Source organism: Drosophila persimilis, unplaced genomic scaffold (assembly GCF_003286085.1).
Source record: "Drosophila persimilis strain 14011-0111.01,24,50 unplaced genomic scaffold, DperRS2 tig00000233-arrow-arrow-pilon, whole genome shotgun sequence".
NCBI lineage: Eukaryota > Metazoa > Arthropoda > Insecta > Diptera > Drosophilidae > Drosophila > Drosophila persimilis.
This window is the reverse complement of record NW_020825308.1, coordinates 486,137-502,110: the sequence shown is the minus strand read 5'-3', so window position 1 is coordinate 502,110 and position 15,974 is coordinate 486,137. Positions and strand designations below refer to the sequence as shown.

Below are 15,974 nucleotides of genomic sequence, written 5' to 3'. Positions count from 1 at the left end.
CGGCTACAATGCGATCTGCCGGACGTACAATCACCAGCCCAACTGTGTTTGTGCCCCCGGGCTGGTGGGTAATCCATTCAACTCGTGTCTGCCGCCAGCACGTCGGCCCTCCTACGAATCCCCCGCGATACCCCCCACAACGGCCATAGAAGTACTGCAACACGATCAGCCCATCCGCAATCCGTGCGAACCGAATCCCTGCGGGGCCAATGCTCGATGCAGTCAGCAGAGAGGCATTGCCTCGTGCGTCTGTTTGCCGGATTACTACGGCAATCCCTACGATGCCTGCCGTCCAGAGTGTATTCTCAATTCCGACTGTGCGTCGCACAGGGCGTGCGTGCAGCAAAAGTGTCGCGACCCGTGTCCCGGCACCTGCGGCCTCAACGCCGAGTGCCACGTCCTGGATCATTTGCCCCATTGCCAGTGCTTCAGCGGCTACACGGGTAATCCTCTGGTCTACTGCGCCCCGCTGCCCGTTGTCCAGGAATGTAAGCATCCAACATGCAATCCCCCATCGACTCCCAGTCTAATCCTTTCGTCCGCCCCAGCACCCTTAACTCCATGTGATCCCTCGCCCTGTGGACCCAATGCCAGGTGTCAGCCATCGAATGACCAAGGCGTTTGCTCCTGTCTGCCCGATTTCTACGGAACCCCGCCCCAGTGTCGTCCCGAGTGTACTTTGAACTCAGAGTGTGCCCTTGACAGGGCGTGTATCCATCTCAAGTGCGTCGATCCCTGTCCAGGAATCTGCGGCTTGAATGCCGTGTGCCGGGTGCATTATCACAGTCCCATCTGCTACTGCATCGCCTCGCACACCGGTGATCCGCTCACCCGTTGCTACGAGATCCCCACCAGACGTAAGAATACAATCGCCGATAGTATAAACGGTTCAAAGCCTAACAACCCCAATCCCTTGGTCACTCATTTCCCGACAGTCGCGACAGCCGAAAGACCCCAACAGATATACGACACCCCATCACCACCCTACCCAGTTGCAATTCCCGGATTGGTGTACATTCAACAACCGCAGCCGGGAATTGTCAATATCCCCAACCAGCCACCCATCCATGATGTCCAGTACCCAAGACCACAATACCCTCCACAATCAATTCCACAACAACCAGGAGTTGTAAACATCCCCACGTATCCTTCGCCACAACCGACGATTTCCAATGTTCCGTCACCCGAAACACCGATTCAACAGCAGCCTGGAGTTGTCAACTATCCATCTTCGGTTCCACAACAGCCAGGAGGAATAGTAAATATTCCTTCTGTGCCACAGCCCGTGCCTGTAGTTCCGAAACGACCAGTATTTATACCAACGCCGGCGAACGCCACACCTGCACCACAGCCTGGAATAGTGAACATTCCCTCCGTGCCACAGCCAGTGTATCCGTCACCCCAGCCGCCCGTTTACGATGTGAACTATCCCACGCCCCAGACACCGAGTCACCAGCAACCTGGAGTTGTCAATATTCCTTCAGTGCCACACCCTTCGCCGCAGCCAGGAGTCGTTAATATACCTTCGGTGCCCCAACCTGTCTACCCATCACCCCAGCCACCGATCTACGATGTAATTGTGTAATTGTGAATATACCTTCCGTACCGCAACCGCAACCGACACCTGCACCACAGCCGGGAGTGGTTAATATTCCTTCTGTACCGCAACCGACACCTGCACCACAGCCGGGAGTGATTAATATTCCTTCTGTACCGCAACCGACACCAGCACCACAGCCGGGAGTGTTTAATATTCCTTCTGTACCGCAACCGATACCGCCGTCGCATCAACCGCCAGTTTATTTGTCAACACCCTTGAACTCTGTGCCACCTGCACCACAGCCAGGAATAATTAATATTCCCTCTGTACCGCAGCCCCGGCCTCCCATTCATGGCGTCCATTATCCAACGCCTCAGACACCGATCCCTGAAAGACCTGTTGGTGTTGTAAATATACCATCCGTGGTGCAACCAGTGTATCCCACACCCCAGCCGCCAGTTTACGATGTGAACTACCCCACGCCACACTCCCCAGTGCCCCAGAGGCCAGTGATAGTGAATATCCCATCTCTGCCGCAGCCTGTGGCACCTGTATCGCAACGTCCAATATTTACACCGTCACCTGTGAGCCCTGTGAAACCTGCACCACAGCCGGGAGTGATCAATGTTCCTTCTGTGCCGCCGCAACAAGTGTATCCCTCCCCTCAGCCGCCGATTGTGCAGAGCCCTGCCATATACGACGTGTACTATCCACCGCCGCCGTCGATACCAGGTGTCATCAATATACCCTCGCCTCCCCGGCCAGTATACCCGGTGCCCCAGCAACCAATATATGTTCCGGCTCCACCAAGGCCAACTCCACACCCACAACCACAACCGGGTGTAGTAAACATTCCTTCGATGCCACAGCCCACGTATCCGTCACAGAATCCGCCTATCCAGGACGTCAGTTACCCAACTCCCGTACCAAAACCTGTGCCTGGAGTGATCAATATACCATCACAACCATCACCACCGATTTATGTACCTACTCCCGGAGTGGTAAATATCCCTTCGGTGCCACAACCTTCTCCTGCGGCACCCCAACAACCTATGTTCGATGTCAACAACGAGACTCAGAGGCCACAGCCACAACCCTACCCACAACCTACACCTGGAATTATCAACATACCATCCGTAGCACAACCAGGACCCACTCGTCGACCCAACTATGGTGTGGCAAGGCCCGTTTTCGAGTTCAATCCCTGCTACCCATCGCCCTGCGGACCGTACTCGCAGTGCCACAATCGCTTTGGAGCGGCCGCGTGCGTCTGTCTGCCCAACTACAGAGGAACTCCGCCCAACTGTCGGCCGGAGTGTGTCGTCCAATCTGACTGTCCCTCGGCGCTGGCGTGCATAAATGAAAAGTGTCGCGATCCCTGCCCGGGATCATGCGGCTATGAGGCAGTGTGTCGAGTGCATGAACATGTGCCCCATTGCTTCTGTCGCTCTGGATACACAGGAGATTCTTTCGTTTCCTGCCAACCAACACCGATACAGCATGAACCCATAGTCCAAAAGGATCCCTGTTATCCTTCGATATGCGGACCCAATGCGGTGTGTCATGATGAGAAATGCCGTTGCCTGCCGGAATACCGAGGCGATCCCTACTTTGGCTGTCGTCCAGAGTGCGTCCTGAACACAGAGTGTGCCCGGGACAAGGCATGCATCAATCAAAAGTGCCAGGACCCCTGTCCAGGAACATGCGGACTGAACGCACTCTGCCATGTCTACAACCATTTGGCGACCTGCTCCTGCCCGGATAGAATGCAAGGCGATGCCTTTGTGCGCTGCGATCCCATCCCAGCCACAACAGAGCCGCCTCCAACCACATTGCCCGCGGTGATACCACAGCGTACGCCCATCAATCCGTGCCGACCTTCGCCATGTGGACCCAATGCCAACTGTCGGGCCTATCATGAGCAGGCGATTTGCTACTGCCTCCCGGGATACATTGGCACACCACCCGCCTGTCGTCCCGAATGCACCTCGAACTCCGATTGTGCTCTGGACAAGTATTGCCTGAATCTCAAGTGTCGCGATCCCTGCCCGGGGGCATGCGGCATACGGGCCATATGCCACGTGCAGAGCCACAGTCCCCGCTGTCTGTGTCTGCCCCATCTCACGGGCAACCCCTTGCTATCGTGTCAGCCCATAGGTATGCCGGAGAACCCTCTAAACCCAAACTTAAACCCAAACCCAAACCCCATCCTGATCTCACGTCTTACTCTTTCAGTTTTGCCACCACCTCCTCGCGACGAAGTTAACCCATGTCTGCCCTCACCTTGTGGCCCCCACTCCGAGTGTCAGGCCACGGTAGGCGGCTCTGCCCGCTGCTCATGCCTGCCCCAATACCCCAGGGGAACCCCACCCCACTGTCGGCCCGAGTGCGTAAGCAGCGCCGACTGTCCAGCCGACAAGGCATGCAGAAACCATAAGTGCATCGATCCGTGCCCTGGCACCTGTGGCCAACTGGCTCTTTGTCGTGTGGTGTCCCACAGCCCCATCTGCTATTGCCCCGAGGGCTACGTGGGCAATGCGTATAGCATTTGTGCTCGTCCTGCGCCCGTGAGGGATGTGGTTGTACCTGTGCCTGTACCTTGCCAACCCAGTCCTTGCGGCATCAATGCCATTTGTCGACCCAACCATGATATGAGCGTATGCCAGTGCCTGCCCGATTATTACGGCAATCCGTATGAGATCTGTCGCCCCGAGTGTACGGTCAATTCGGATTGCAGAAGTGACAGAGCGTGCCTCGGCGGGAAGTGTCGCGATCCCTGTCCCGGTGCCTGCGGCCCCAATGCCCATTGTCTGGCCATTAATCACAGCCCCGTCTGCGAGTGCCACGAGGGTTTTATTGGAAATCCCTACCTCGCATGTCGTAGGGTGCAACATGAACGTAAGAAACGAACTCTAAGAATCGCCCTAATCCTAATGCGTCTCTTTCCTCTTGCTCTAAAAAACAATGCAGTACTCAATAATACAACAATAAGACTGAGATTATGCCTTCTCAGCCCTCTCTATATGCCGTCATCTCCTTGTAACCTTAAGCATCATCGTTAAACCCCTAAATCCATCGAGTCTCTTATCGTATAAGCTACCTCCATATAAACCCGATATTGATGCCACTTCCACTCTCTCTAAAAAACAACGCAGTGCTCAATTCCTTCAAAATTCAGCTCTAAATTCTCAGTCTTATGCCTTCTTAGCCCTCTCTATATGCCGTCATCTCCTTGACGTCATCTCCTTGACGGCATATAGAGAGGGCTAAGAAGGGCTATATGCCGTCATCTCCTTGACGTCATCTCCTTGACGGCATATAGAGAGGGCTAACCTTAGGTAGGTAAGGTATCCTTAAGCATCATCGTTAAACCCCTAAACCCATCCAGTCTCTCTTCGAATAAGCTACCTCCATATAGCCCCGATATTGATGCCACTTCCGCTCTCTTTGAAAAACAACGCTGTGCTCAATTCCTCCAAAATGCAGTACTCAATTCTCAGTCTTACGCCTTCTCTTTATTCGGTCATCTCTTTATCATCGGTAAACCCCTAAATCCATCGAATCTCTCATCGAAAATGCTAGCTCTTTGCCATAATGTGACTTCCAAACAACGCAGTGCCCGACACCTAGCCTACCATAGGGTACATCTGATAAAGTCTATTAAACGTCGTGGGCATGGTGCTGTTTATTTTTGCTCCTTGCCCACCGTTGCCGCCCTGAACGCTTTCGAATTTCGCGTCTAAAATGCTCTGTGACAATATGCTAGCTTTTTACGAAACTATATACGCTTTTGGTTGCCTTTTTAATCGCTAAACGCTTCGCCATGGTCATGTGATTTGTACGAATTCTAAATACTCCAATATTCTCAACCTCCTATATAGCCACGCCTCCGGAATACGTGAATCCCTGCCAGCCATCGCCATGCGGTGCCAATGCCCAGTGTCGCGAGTCCCAGGGCCAGGCCATATGCTCCTGTCTGCCCGAGTTTGTAGGCACGCCGCCCGCCTGCCGTCCCGAGTGTGTGATCAGTGCCGAGTGTCCTGCGGACAAGGCGTGCATCAATCAGAAGTGCCAGGATCCCTGTCCCGGCTCCTGTGGTCTGAACGCCCAGTGTCATGTGAGGAATCACAGTCCGCTCTGCTCGTGTCTGCCCGGGTTCACGGGCGATGCCTTGACCCGCTGTCTGCCCAATCCCCCACCACCAAAGCCACCAAAGTCGGAGGACCCTCCTCGTGATCCCTGTTATCCCTCGCCCTGTGGACCTTACTCCCAGTGTCGGGAGGTGAACGGAGGAGCCAGCTGCAGCTGCCTGCCCAATTATGTGGGCGCTGCTCCCAACTGCCGGCCCGAGTGCACCATCAATGCGGAGTGTCCCAGCAGCCAGGCGTGCATCAACGAGAAGTGTCGCGACCCCTGTCCGGGTGCCTGCGGCTTTGCCGCCCTCTGCAACGTGATCAATCACACGCCGAGCTGCTCGTGTCCCAGTGGCTATACCGGAGATCCATTCACCAGCTGTCGGATCGTGCCACCAACGCCGCCCCCGACGAGTATGCCAGCCCTCCATTTTACAGCCCCCTATGTGGTCTCTTCTAATCCCGGCCAAACCTCTTTTACAGCTCCGATCTCCGATCCGTGCCAGCCGTCACCCTGCGGCGCCAATGCCCAGTGCCGCGATGGTCAGTGCTCGTGTCTGCCCGAATATCAGGGCGATCCGTACACTGGCTGCCGGCCCGAGTGCGTCCTGAACTCGGACTGTCCGAGGAACAGGGCCTGCGTGCGACAAAAGTGCGTCGATCCCTGCCCAGGAAACTGTGCACCGAATGCCCTCTGCAATGCCGTCAACCATATTGCGATGTGCCACTGTCCTGAGCGAATGACGGGCAACGCGTTTGTGTCCTGCTCCCCGCTGCGCGATGAGCCCCCCGCGCGTCCGCCCAATCCCTGCCATCCATCACCATGCGGAGACAACGCCCAATGCCTGGAGAGAAACGACGTGGCCATCTGCTCCTGCCTGGCGGGCTACTTCGGTCAGCCTCCCAACTGCCGTCCGGAGTGCTACGCCAGCTCCGACTGCTCCCAGGTGCACGCGTGCATCAACCAGAAATGTGTGGATCCCTGTCCAGGACAATGCGGTCTCAATGCCATCTGCCAGGCGGTGCAGCACAGAGCGCACTGCGAGTGCAGCCCCGGTTACACCGGCAATGCCTACTCCCAGTGTCATCTAGTGATTGTGCGAAGACCCGAATCCAATGCTGTGCGCGATCCCTGCTACCCATCGCCCTGCGGCCCCAACTCCCAGTGCAGCAATGAGAAGGGTCAGGCGCAGTGCCGCTGCTTGCCAGAGTTCCAGGGCACACCTCCCAACTGCCGACCCGAGTGTGTCAGCAACGACGAGTGCTCCAATAGCCTGGCCTGCATCAATCAGCGCTGCACCGATCCCTGTCCCGGCAGCTGTGGCCAGAACGCCCTATGCGTGGTCCGGCTGCACACGCCCAACTGTCAGTGCCCTAGCGGCATGACCGGGGATCCTTTCCGCCTGTGCCAAAGTAAGAATAAGACTCTCTCCTTCCCCACCGCCCATGCCCATTCCCATTCCCCGACCCCGAAACAAGTTTGCATATTGTATTCAGGCAGGGACCGACCTCCACCTGTAGGATTCCATTTAACCAAATTTTTCCGTAATCTTTACCCTTTGCAGAACCACCATTGCAGGAGCCACCAGCCACACCGAAGAACCCCTGCTATCCATCGCCCTGCGGCACCAATGCCGACTGCCGTGTGACCGGCCAGAGCTATGTGTGCGAATGCAGCCAGCAGGAGTATATAGGGAATCCCTACGTGGGCTGTCGCCCCGAGTGCGTGGGCAACTCCGAGTGTCCTGCGAACAGGGCCTGTGCGCGCAGCAAATGCGTGGATCCCTGCCCGGGAGTGTGCGGCCTGGAGGCGATGTGCAACATGAACAACCACATACCGATCTGCTCCTGTCCGGCAGGATACACGGGCAATGCCTTTGTGCAGTGCACGCGCCTGCTGGCCCCACCACCTGTCTCCGATCCCTGCTATCCCTCGCCGTGTGGACCCAACTCCGTGTGCCGAGTGCAGAGCGAGAAGGCCGTGTGTGAGTGTTTGCCAGGATTCTTTGGGAATCCTCTGGCCCAGGGCTGTCGCCCGGAGTGCACTCTGAGCTCGGACTGCGCCAAGGATAAGGCCTGCATCAATGCCAAGTGCGTGGATGATTGCGTGGGCGAATGCGGCTACGGAGCCGTATGTCAGACCATCAACCACAGCCCCGTCTGCAGTTGCCCCGCCAACATGGTGGGTAATCCGTTCGTCCAGTGCGAGACACCGCGCCAAGCAGAGCCAGTGGATCCCTGCAACCCATCGCCCTGTCGCAGCAACGGCATCTGTCGTGTCCACAATGGCGCTGCCACCTGCAGCTATCCTGAGTGTGTGATCAACGAGGACTGCTCCCGCGATCGCGCCTGCGTTAGCCAGAAGTGCCGCGACCCGTGTCTGCAGGCCTGCGGCCTCAATGCCATCTGTCGTGCCATCAACCACAAAGCTGTCTGCAGCTGTCCACCCGACTTCTATGGCTCGTCATACGCCCAGTGTCTGCGGCAGATCCCACAGCTGGAGCCCCCGAAGCCGGAGTGCGTCAGCGATGCAGAATGCACCAATGACAAGGCCTGCATCAACCAGGTGTGCAGAAATCCCTGCGAGCAGACCAATCTCTGCGCCCAACAGGCCCGCTGCCATGTCCAGCTCCATCGTCCGCTGTGCGTCTGCAACGAGGGATACTCGGGCAATGCCCTGCAGCATTGCTACCTACTCGGCTGTCGCTCCGACACCGAATGCGCCCCTACCGAGGCCTGCATCAACGAAAAGTGTGTGGATCCCTGCAGCTTCACCCAGTGCGGCGCAGGAGCCACCTGTCGCGCCGACTTCAACCACCGCGCGCGCTGCCACTGTCCGGATGGATACCGCGGCAATCCTCTGGTGCGCTGCGAGCGACCGGAGTGCCGAAGCGACGACGAGTGCTCGTTCCATTTGGCCTGCCGCAACGAGAGATGCGAGGATCCGTGCAACTGCGGCATCGGTGCCCAGTGTCGTGTGGACAACCATCGCGCCCAGTGCCGCTTCCCGGCCGGCTTCAGTGGAAATCCCGCCATACGCTGTGACCTGGTGCCCGTGCAACCCGAGGGCTGCACCATGGATGCCGAGTGTCCCAGCAAGCTGGCCTGCTTCTCAGGCGAATGCAAGAACCCATGCGCTGTGACCCATCCGTGTGGCGCCAATGCCATCTGCGACGTGGTCGACACACTGCCCCTGCGCACCATGACGTGCCGCTGTGAGCCTGGCTATGTGGGTGATGCCGACATTGGATGTCGCAAAGGTGAGGCATCGGTCCAAGTCCAGGATCGATCATTGATTAATTCTGCTTTTTGCTTTACTTTTGAGTTTGCTTCTCTCTCATTGCAGCAGAGTTTTAGTTGTGTGTAAAGTGCTGAAAAATATAATATATATATCTCTGATTCTTTAATACCCGATCTTTCGAGCATATATGCACGACCTTTGCAGTTATACATATATTAGCAAGCACTCTATAACTCTTAACTCTTGCACATGCCAATAACATGTCTAATTGTACTACCAAAACCCTGCTAATCTTTTGCATTTTCCTCTGCACTAGAACCCGCTCAAGACCTGGGCTGCACATCGCACGATCAGTGCCAGGATACGGAAGCCTGTCGCGCTGGCAACTGTGTCAATCCCTGCCTGGATGGCTTCCCTTGCGCCCGAACAGCCCAGTGTCTGGCCCAGCAGCATCGCGCCATTTGCAGCTGCCCTCAAGGCACCCAAGGAGATCCGTTCACCAATTGCTACCAGCCACGTAAGACCCATTGAAGCCTCTATATCGATTGCGTTTTATTTATGATATGGTCCTATGCAGCTCAAATCACAGCTGGATGCACACACGACTCTGAGTGCTCGCCAACCACGGCGTGCATCAATAAGCGTTGCCAGGACCCATGTGCCGAGGCCAATCCTTGTGCCGGCAATGCCGAATGTCGTGTGCAGAACTCTCGTCCCACATGCTACTGTCCCGCTGGCTGGGGCGGTGATCCGCAAGTCCAATGTTACAAACGTAAGTGGAGAGACTCTTGACAAGTCCTAAGATACCTAAACAAACTCTTTATTTCACAGCTGAATGCAAAATCAATGCCGATTGTCCCTACGACAAGGCTTGTTTGAACGAGAACTGCGTGAATCCCTGCACCCATGGACAAGTGCGTTGCGGCAGTGGAGCCCAATGTTTGCCACAGAATCACCAGGCTGTCTGCAGCTGTCCGGCCGGCACTCAGGGCAGTCCCTTCGTGGCCTGCATAACCGGCCATTGTCAATACAACGAGGATTGCGCCGATCACAAAGCCTGCGACCGCCTAAACCGCGTTTGCCGGCCCGTCTGCGAGCAGGAGACCTGTGCTTTGAACGCCATCTGTGTGGGTCGACGCCATCAGCCGCAGTGTGAGTGCCGCGCAGGATACCAGGGCAATCCGTTTGTCCAGTGCGATATGCCACAGCGAACCCCACAGGCTCCGGAGTGCACACAGGATGCCGAGTGTCCCTCGAAGCTTGCCTGCATCAACGAACGCTGTGCAGATCCTTGTGCTACTCCTCATGTGTGCAGTCCCCAACAGACCTGTGCCGTCCTCGATACCCTGCCACTTCGCACCATGATCTGCAAGTGTCCCAGCGACACGGTCACCGATAACTCGGGCAACTGTGTGGCCATCAGGAGACCCATTGCCCCGCCCAGTGGTGGCTGTCAGCACAGCTCCGAGTGCGCCAATCCTGAGGTCTGTTCGAATGGAAACTGCCTGGACGCCTGCCGCCTCGAAAAGTGTGGCGTCAATGCCCAATGTACATCGCGGGATCACTATGCACAGTGCAGCTGTCCCGCCGGCTACCAGGGCAATCCTCGCATCGAATGCTATTCCACAGAGATCGGCCTGCCGAAGAGTCCAGAGCCAGGCTGTACGCGAGATGACGACTGCCCCAGGGACAAGACGTGCCGCAACGAATTGTGTGTGAGTCCATGTGCTGCGGATGCCTGCGGCATCGGTGCCTACTGCCATGTGCAGCAGAGGAAGGCCATCTGCCGCTGCCCGCCTGGCTATTCGGGCAATCCCAAGGATCGCTGTCTGCCACGTACGTACACAGCTCATAAAGTCCCAATTCCAATAGATTGTAATTCCAACACTTTCCTTCGTACAGCTTCTGATGTGATAACCGTCGGCTGCAAGTCCAGTAGCGATTGTCCTGTGACAGAGGCGTGCATCAATGCCCAGTGCGTCAGTCCCTGCAACTGCGGACCGAATGCCGAATGCAGCGTTAAGAACCATCGTCCCATCTGCTACTGCAAGCCAGGATTCTCGGGCAATGCCCAGTTCGGCTGCGTGGCCATTGGCTGCCAATCGGATGACGAGTGCAGTGGTGACAAGCAGTGCTTGAATCGCGAATGCATCAATCCCTGCCTGGTGGTCGATCCCTGTGCATTGAATGCCGAATGCTACGGACACAATCATCGTGCCAACTGTCGTTGTCCCGCTGGCCTGGAGGGAGATCCATTCGTGCGCTGTCTGCGCCTCGAATGCCACTCGGACTACGACTGTGCCTCGAACCTGGCCTGTGTATCCAACCAGTGCGTGGATCCGTGTGGCCAGAATGCCATCTGTCAGGCCCTGCAGCATCGAGCCGTCTGCCGCTGTCCGGAGCAAATGCCTCTGGGCAATCCGTATGCCTACTGCGAACGCCGACCCGTGGAGCCCGTGTGCCGCGATGATGGTGACTGTCCCAGCGGTCTGGCCTGCATCGATGCCAAGTGCCCGCACCGCCCAGTGCAGTGTCCTCGATAGTGTCCCAGTGCGGACCATGGTCTGCGAGTGTCCCGAGTCCCAGGTGCCAGACGCCAGTGGCGAGTGCCGCCAACTGGTGCTGGCCAGTCCACCGGGCTGTGAAAGTGACCAGGATTGTCCCGACCAAGAGGCGTGCATCCATCGCCAGTGCCGCAACCCATGTAACTGTGGCACCAACGCCATCTGCCAGGTGACCCAACATCGTGCGGTTTGCAGCTGCCAGGATGGCTTCGAAGGCAATCCCTATGCCGCCTGCCGCTCGATCGGCTGCCGCGTGGATGGTGAGTGCGATTCTGGCAAGGCCTGCATCAACGGCGACTGCATCAATCCCTGCCTCATCAACGACCCCTGCGGACCCAATGCCGAGTGCTTCGTGCAGTCAAACCACGCCCAGTGCCGCTGCCTCAGCGGATACCGCGGCAATCCGTACGAACGCTGCCGCATCATCGGCTGCAGCAGCAACAACGACTGCCCCACGGACAAGACTTGCCAGAACGAGCAGTGCGTGAATCCCTGCGTCTACCACAATGCATGTGCCCCGCGCGCCGAGTGCCGCCCCCAGAACCACCTGGCTGTCTGTCGCTGTCCTTCCGACTTTGTTGGCAATCCTTACGTGGACTGCCGTCCCCAGCCGCAGCCCGTCTGCGTGCTGGACACGGACTGCCCCTCGCGACAGGCATGCATCAACGAGCAATGCGTGGATCCTTGCCTCGTCCTGGAGCCCTGCCAGCGGCCTGCTCAGTGCCAGATGACGCCCACGTCCCCAGTACGTACCATGATCTGCATCTGTCCGGATGGATACATCAGCAGCGGCAGCGGCAGCTGCAAGCCCACTACCGGCATCGTCAAGGTGGGTGGCTGCATATCGGACTCTGACTGTGCCGCCGACAAGTCCTGCCTGAACGGCATCTGCCGCGACCCGTGCAACTGCGGCGTGAACGCCGAGTGCCGCATCAAGGACCACAAGCCTGTATGCACTTGTCGCCAGGGCTACGAGGGCAATCCCGAGTTCGAATGCGCCAAGATCGATTGCAACATCAATGCGGACTGCCCCGGCACGCATGCGTGCCGCAACCAACTCTGCGTGCCCGCCTGCCAGGGTGAACAATGCGGCTCCAATGCCCAATGTTTGGCCATCAATCATCGGGCCGAGTGCGAATGCGCTCCCGGTCATGGTGGAAACGCCCGTCTTGGATGCACGCCACTGGGCTGCCGCACCGACGACGAGTGTCCCACGGACAGAGCGTGTGTGAACGGCAAGTGCAACGATCCCTGCGCTACAACGGCCATCTGTGGCCAAGACGAACTCTGCAAGGTCTATCAGCATCGTCCGCAATGCGCCTGCCCGCCCGGTACTGTACCCGGACGCAATGGATGCGAAACGGAACGCCATATCCCCATCTGCATTAGCGACGGCGACTGCCCCAGCCAGAAGGCTTGTCTGCGTGGCGAGTGCGTGAATCCCTGCAATGCCACACAGCCGTGCGGCGTCAATGCTGAGTGCCGCGTGCGCGACACCCTCCCAGTAAGGACCATGATCTGCGAATGCCTCGAGGGCTACACCGGCAATGCGGCTGTGCAGTGCGACAAGCGATCGCTCTGCGTCATCGAAAAGGGCTTCGTGCGCGATGTGGACGGACAGTGTGTATGCCCACCGGGCACCGCTCTGGACATTTACGAGTACTGCACCCCTTGCCAAGTGGAGCAAGGCTTCCGCATCGACGAAAGCGGCCATTGCATATGCGCTCTAGAGCGTGGCATGGTCATCGACGAGCGTGGTCGCTGCACCTGTCCCATTGAGCTGGGCTACAGCCTGACGCCCCGAGGAGAGTGCCAGCCGGAGGAGCCGCCAGAGTGTACCACCAACGACCAGTGCGCGGACAATCGGTACTGCAATCTGGATACCAAGACCTGCGAGGATCCCTGCCTGACCAAGGTGTGTGGAGTGAATGCCTTCTGCAATGCCATCAACCATCGTGCCCAGTGCCAGTGCATTACGGGCTACACGGGCAATCCGGAACTGCATTGTAACCACACCAACTTCCGCACCGACTTCCCCAGACCCGACATGGTCGTCAGCTGCCTGGCCGATGGTGTTCAAGTAGAAATCCACATCAAAGAGCCCGGCTTCAATGGCGTGCTTTACGTAAAGGGCCACAGCAAGGATGAGGACTGCCGTCGTGTTGTCAATCTGAACGGCGAGACGGTGCCACGCACCGAAATCTTCCGCGTGCACTTCGGCAGCTGTGGCATGCAGGCGGTGAAGGATGTGGCCAGCTTTGTCCTGGTCATCCAGAAGCATCCCAAGCTAGTCACCTACAAGGCCCAGGCGTACAACATCAAGTGCGTCTACCAGACGGGCGAGAAGAACGTAACCCTAGGCTTCAACGTGTCTATGCTGACCACAGCTGGAATTCGGCCGAAATCGGCGACAATCTCAAGCTGCAAGTGGATGTCGAGCCAGCCAGTAAGAAATTGAACCCCAAAACCACATCTGAACAGTATCCTAACCGTATCCGCCTAATGTTTCTCCCCACAGCTATTTATGGTGGCTTTGCCCGCTCCTGCATAGCCAAGACCATGGAGGACAATGTCCAGAACGAGTATCTGGTGACAGACGAGAACGGCTGTGCCACGGACACCAGCATCTTTGGCAACTGGGAATATAACCCGGACACCAACAGTCTGCTGGCCAGCTTTAATGCCTTCAAGTTCCCCTCGAGCGACAACATCCGATTCCAGTGCAACATACGCGTCTGCTTCGGCCGATGCCAGCCCGTCAATTGTGGTGGCTACAATGCCTTTGGGCGACGTCGCCGCTCTATAGCCGACAACTCAAGCGACACGACAGCCATTGCCACCAACTCAGGGGTTGAGGGTCAGCTACGCGAGGAGATAACCATCTCATCGAATGCTATTCTCACATTCGAGAAGCGCAGCGGTCCAGGCCTGAATGATGCCAACAGTGAGTAGTAGCCCCCTAGGGATGATTCCAATGGGATTCCTCTCATTCTCATTTTCACACACTAACTTTTTACCTTTCGTGCCATCCTCTAGTCAAACCGGCGGCACAGCGAGTGGAGGATATATGCGTTTCGATGGTGGGACTAATCATTGCCTTGGTTATCACGGCTCTATTGGCTCTTGTGGCTGTCGCCGTGGCCGTCTCCTGCTGGCTAATGGCCTACAGAAGGCGACCAAAGACCATAGCCCCGCTGCCACATCCGCCAGAGTTCCCCAACCCACTCTTTTCCAACCCCGACGCTGTGCCCGAGCCAACGCCAGACTACATCTCCTAAACACAACACTGGAAACACACACACCTAGCTATAAAACCTTAGTCGATAAGAAAAATAAGAAAAAACACCAATACCAGAGAAAAAGGGTAATCTTCACAGAAGTTTAAATTAATGTGAATATTTGAGAGGCACGTGCAAAAAGTTCTGCAAAATGCAAAACATCTAATGATATTTCAATGAAAATGTGAAGAATGAATCAAAGAAAAACAAAAGTACGTTTGTGAGCAGAAAGAGGAAAAACGGGCCGGACTAATGGCCGTAAAACGTAAAACGAAAGAAAACGAAAGTGTAAAAAGCGAGAATTGTATGTAAGCAAAATGCATGCAAATAATAATAGTAGCTTAAGAAAATAATTTTATTATTTGTATTAACGTTTAATGTTCTCTCTTTCCCACTAATATGAGAATTTTGCGTAGTGTAGCAGTAGCAGAGTATTTAGCTTCCACATGCATATGTAGAATCCAATCCAGAAACTGCCAAACAGAAGATGTAGGAGAAGCGGGGGTACCCAGAGTGCAGCTACAAACGAATTCTCGTCCTCTAACGACAACTTCTTCATTAGTCGATTATCAATATTAATATTCTGTTATATATATTACGATGATATATATGACTAAAGACTTCCTATAAATATTTAGGGTGTGGGTAGTACAAACGACACTTTGTATTATCCCTCTAGTACTGGCGGTGGCGATTGACCATGCCCGAACTACTGATTTGGCTGGTTCCTACATGGGTACTTTCCGGACTAACCCTATGGTAAACGAACGCCGAACCACTCAAAGAAGAGACAAAAATGTTGCTCTGTATACTCTACAACCCACCGCGCACCAGCCACCGTACTAGTTCGGTTGGGATGCAACGTCTCACCAGTAGACGAAAAAACGAAAAAACTTGAGAGGAAAATGAAGAGAGCAGTTAGCTAAATATTATGCTGATCTGCTCTTCTCCTTTCCCTTTTCTGTTTTCGGTCATTTCATTGCTAGAATGTTCTTTGCGTTTGGCGTTTGTGCGGCTGTCCAAGTGATTATAATTATTCAATTTTAAACAGTTATTCAAAGCAAATGTATAGCAAACGGCATTTGCGTAGGCTCAATAAAGAAATATAAGATAAATATGCAGCCAAACATAATCGTGCTAGCGGAGAAACAGTGTCGTGCAGTGAAATAGAAAAAGTTGAAGGCCGCGAAATAGGAGAGACAATCGACGAAAATGAAA

The 15,974-nt window shown here is 55.7% G+C and overlaps 1 protein-coding gene across 1 annotated transcript in view; it reads left to right on the top strand.

The window, feature by feature from the left end:
- LOC6604442 overlaps positions 1-15,178 on the top strand; it is a 43,658-nt gene extending 28,480 nt beyond the window's left edge. Inside the window, 12 exon segments of the mRNA XM_026989386.1 lie at positions 5,422-6,087; positions 6,157-7,086; positions 7,171-7,190; positions 7,253-8,933; positions 9,231-9,431; positions 9,492-9,686; positions 9,746-10,750; positions 10,817-11,429; positions 11,431-13,865; positions 13,868-13,924; positions 13,997-14,422; positions 14,515-15,178. Of these exon segments, the coding sequence (XP_026845187.1) occupies positions 5,422-6,087; positions 6,157-7,086; positions 7,171-7,190; positions 7,253-8,933; positions 9,231-9,431; positions 9,492-9,686; positions 9,746-10,750; positions 10,817-11,429; positions 11,431-13,865; positions 13,868-13,924; positions 13,997-14,422; positions 14,515-14,756 (8,471 nt within the window). The 3' untranslated portion in view covers positions 14,757-15,178.
- Positions 15,179-15,974: the final 796 nt, after the last annotated feature.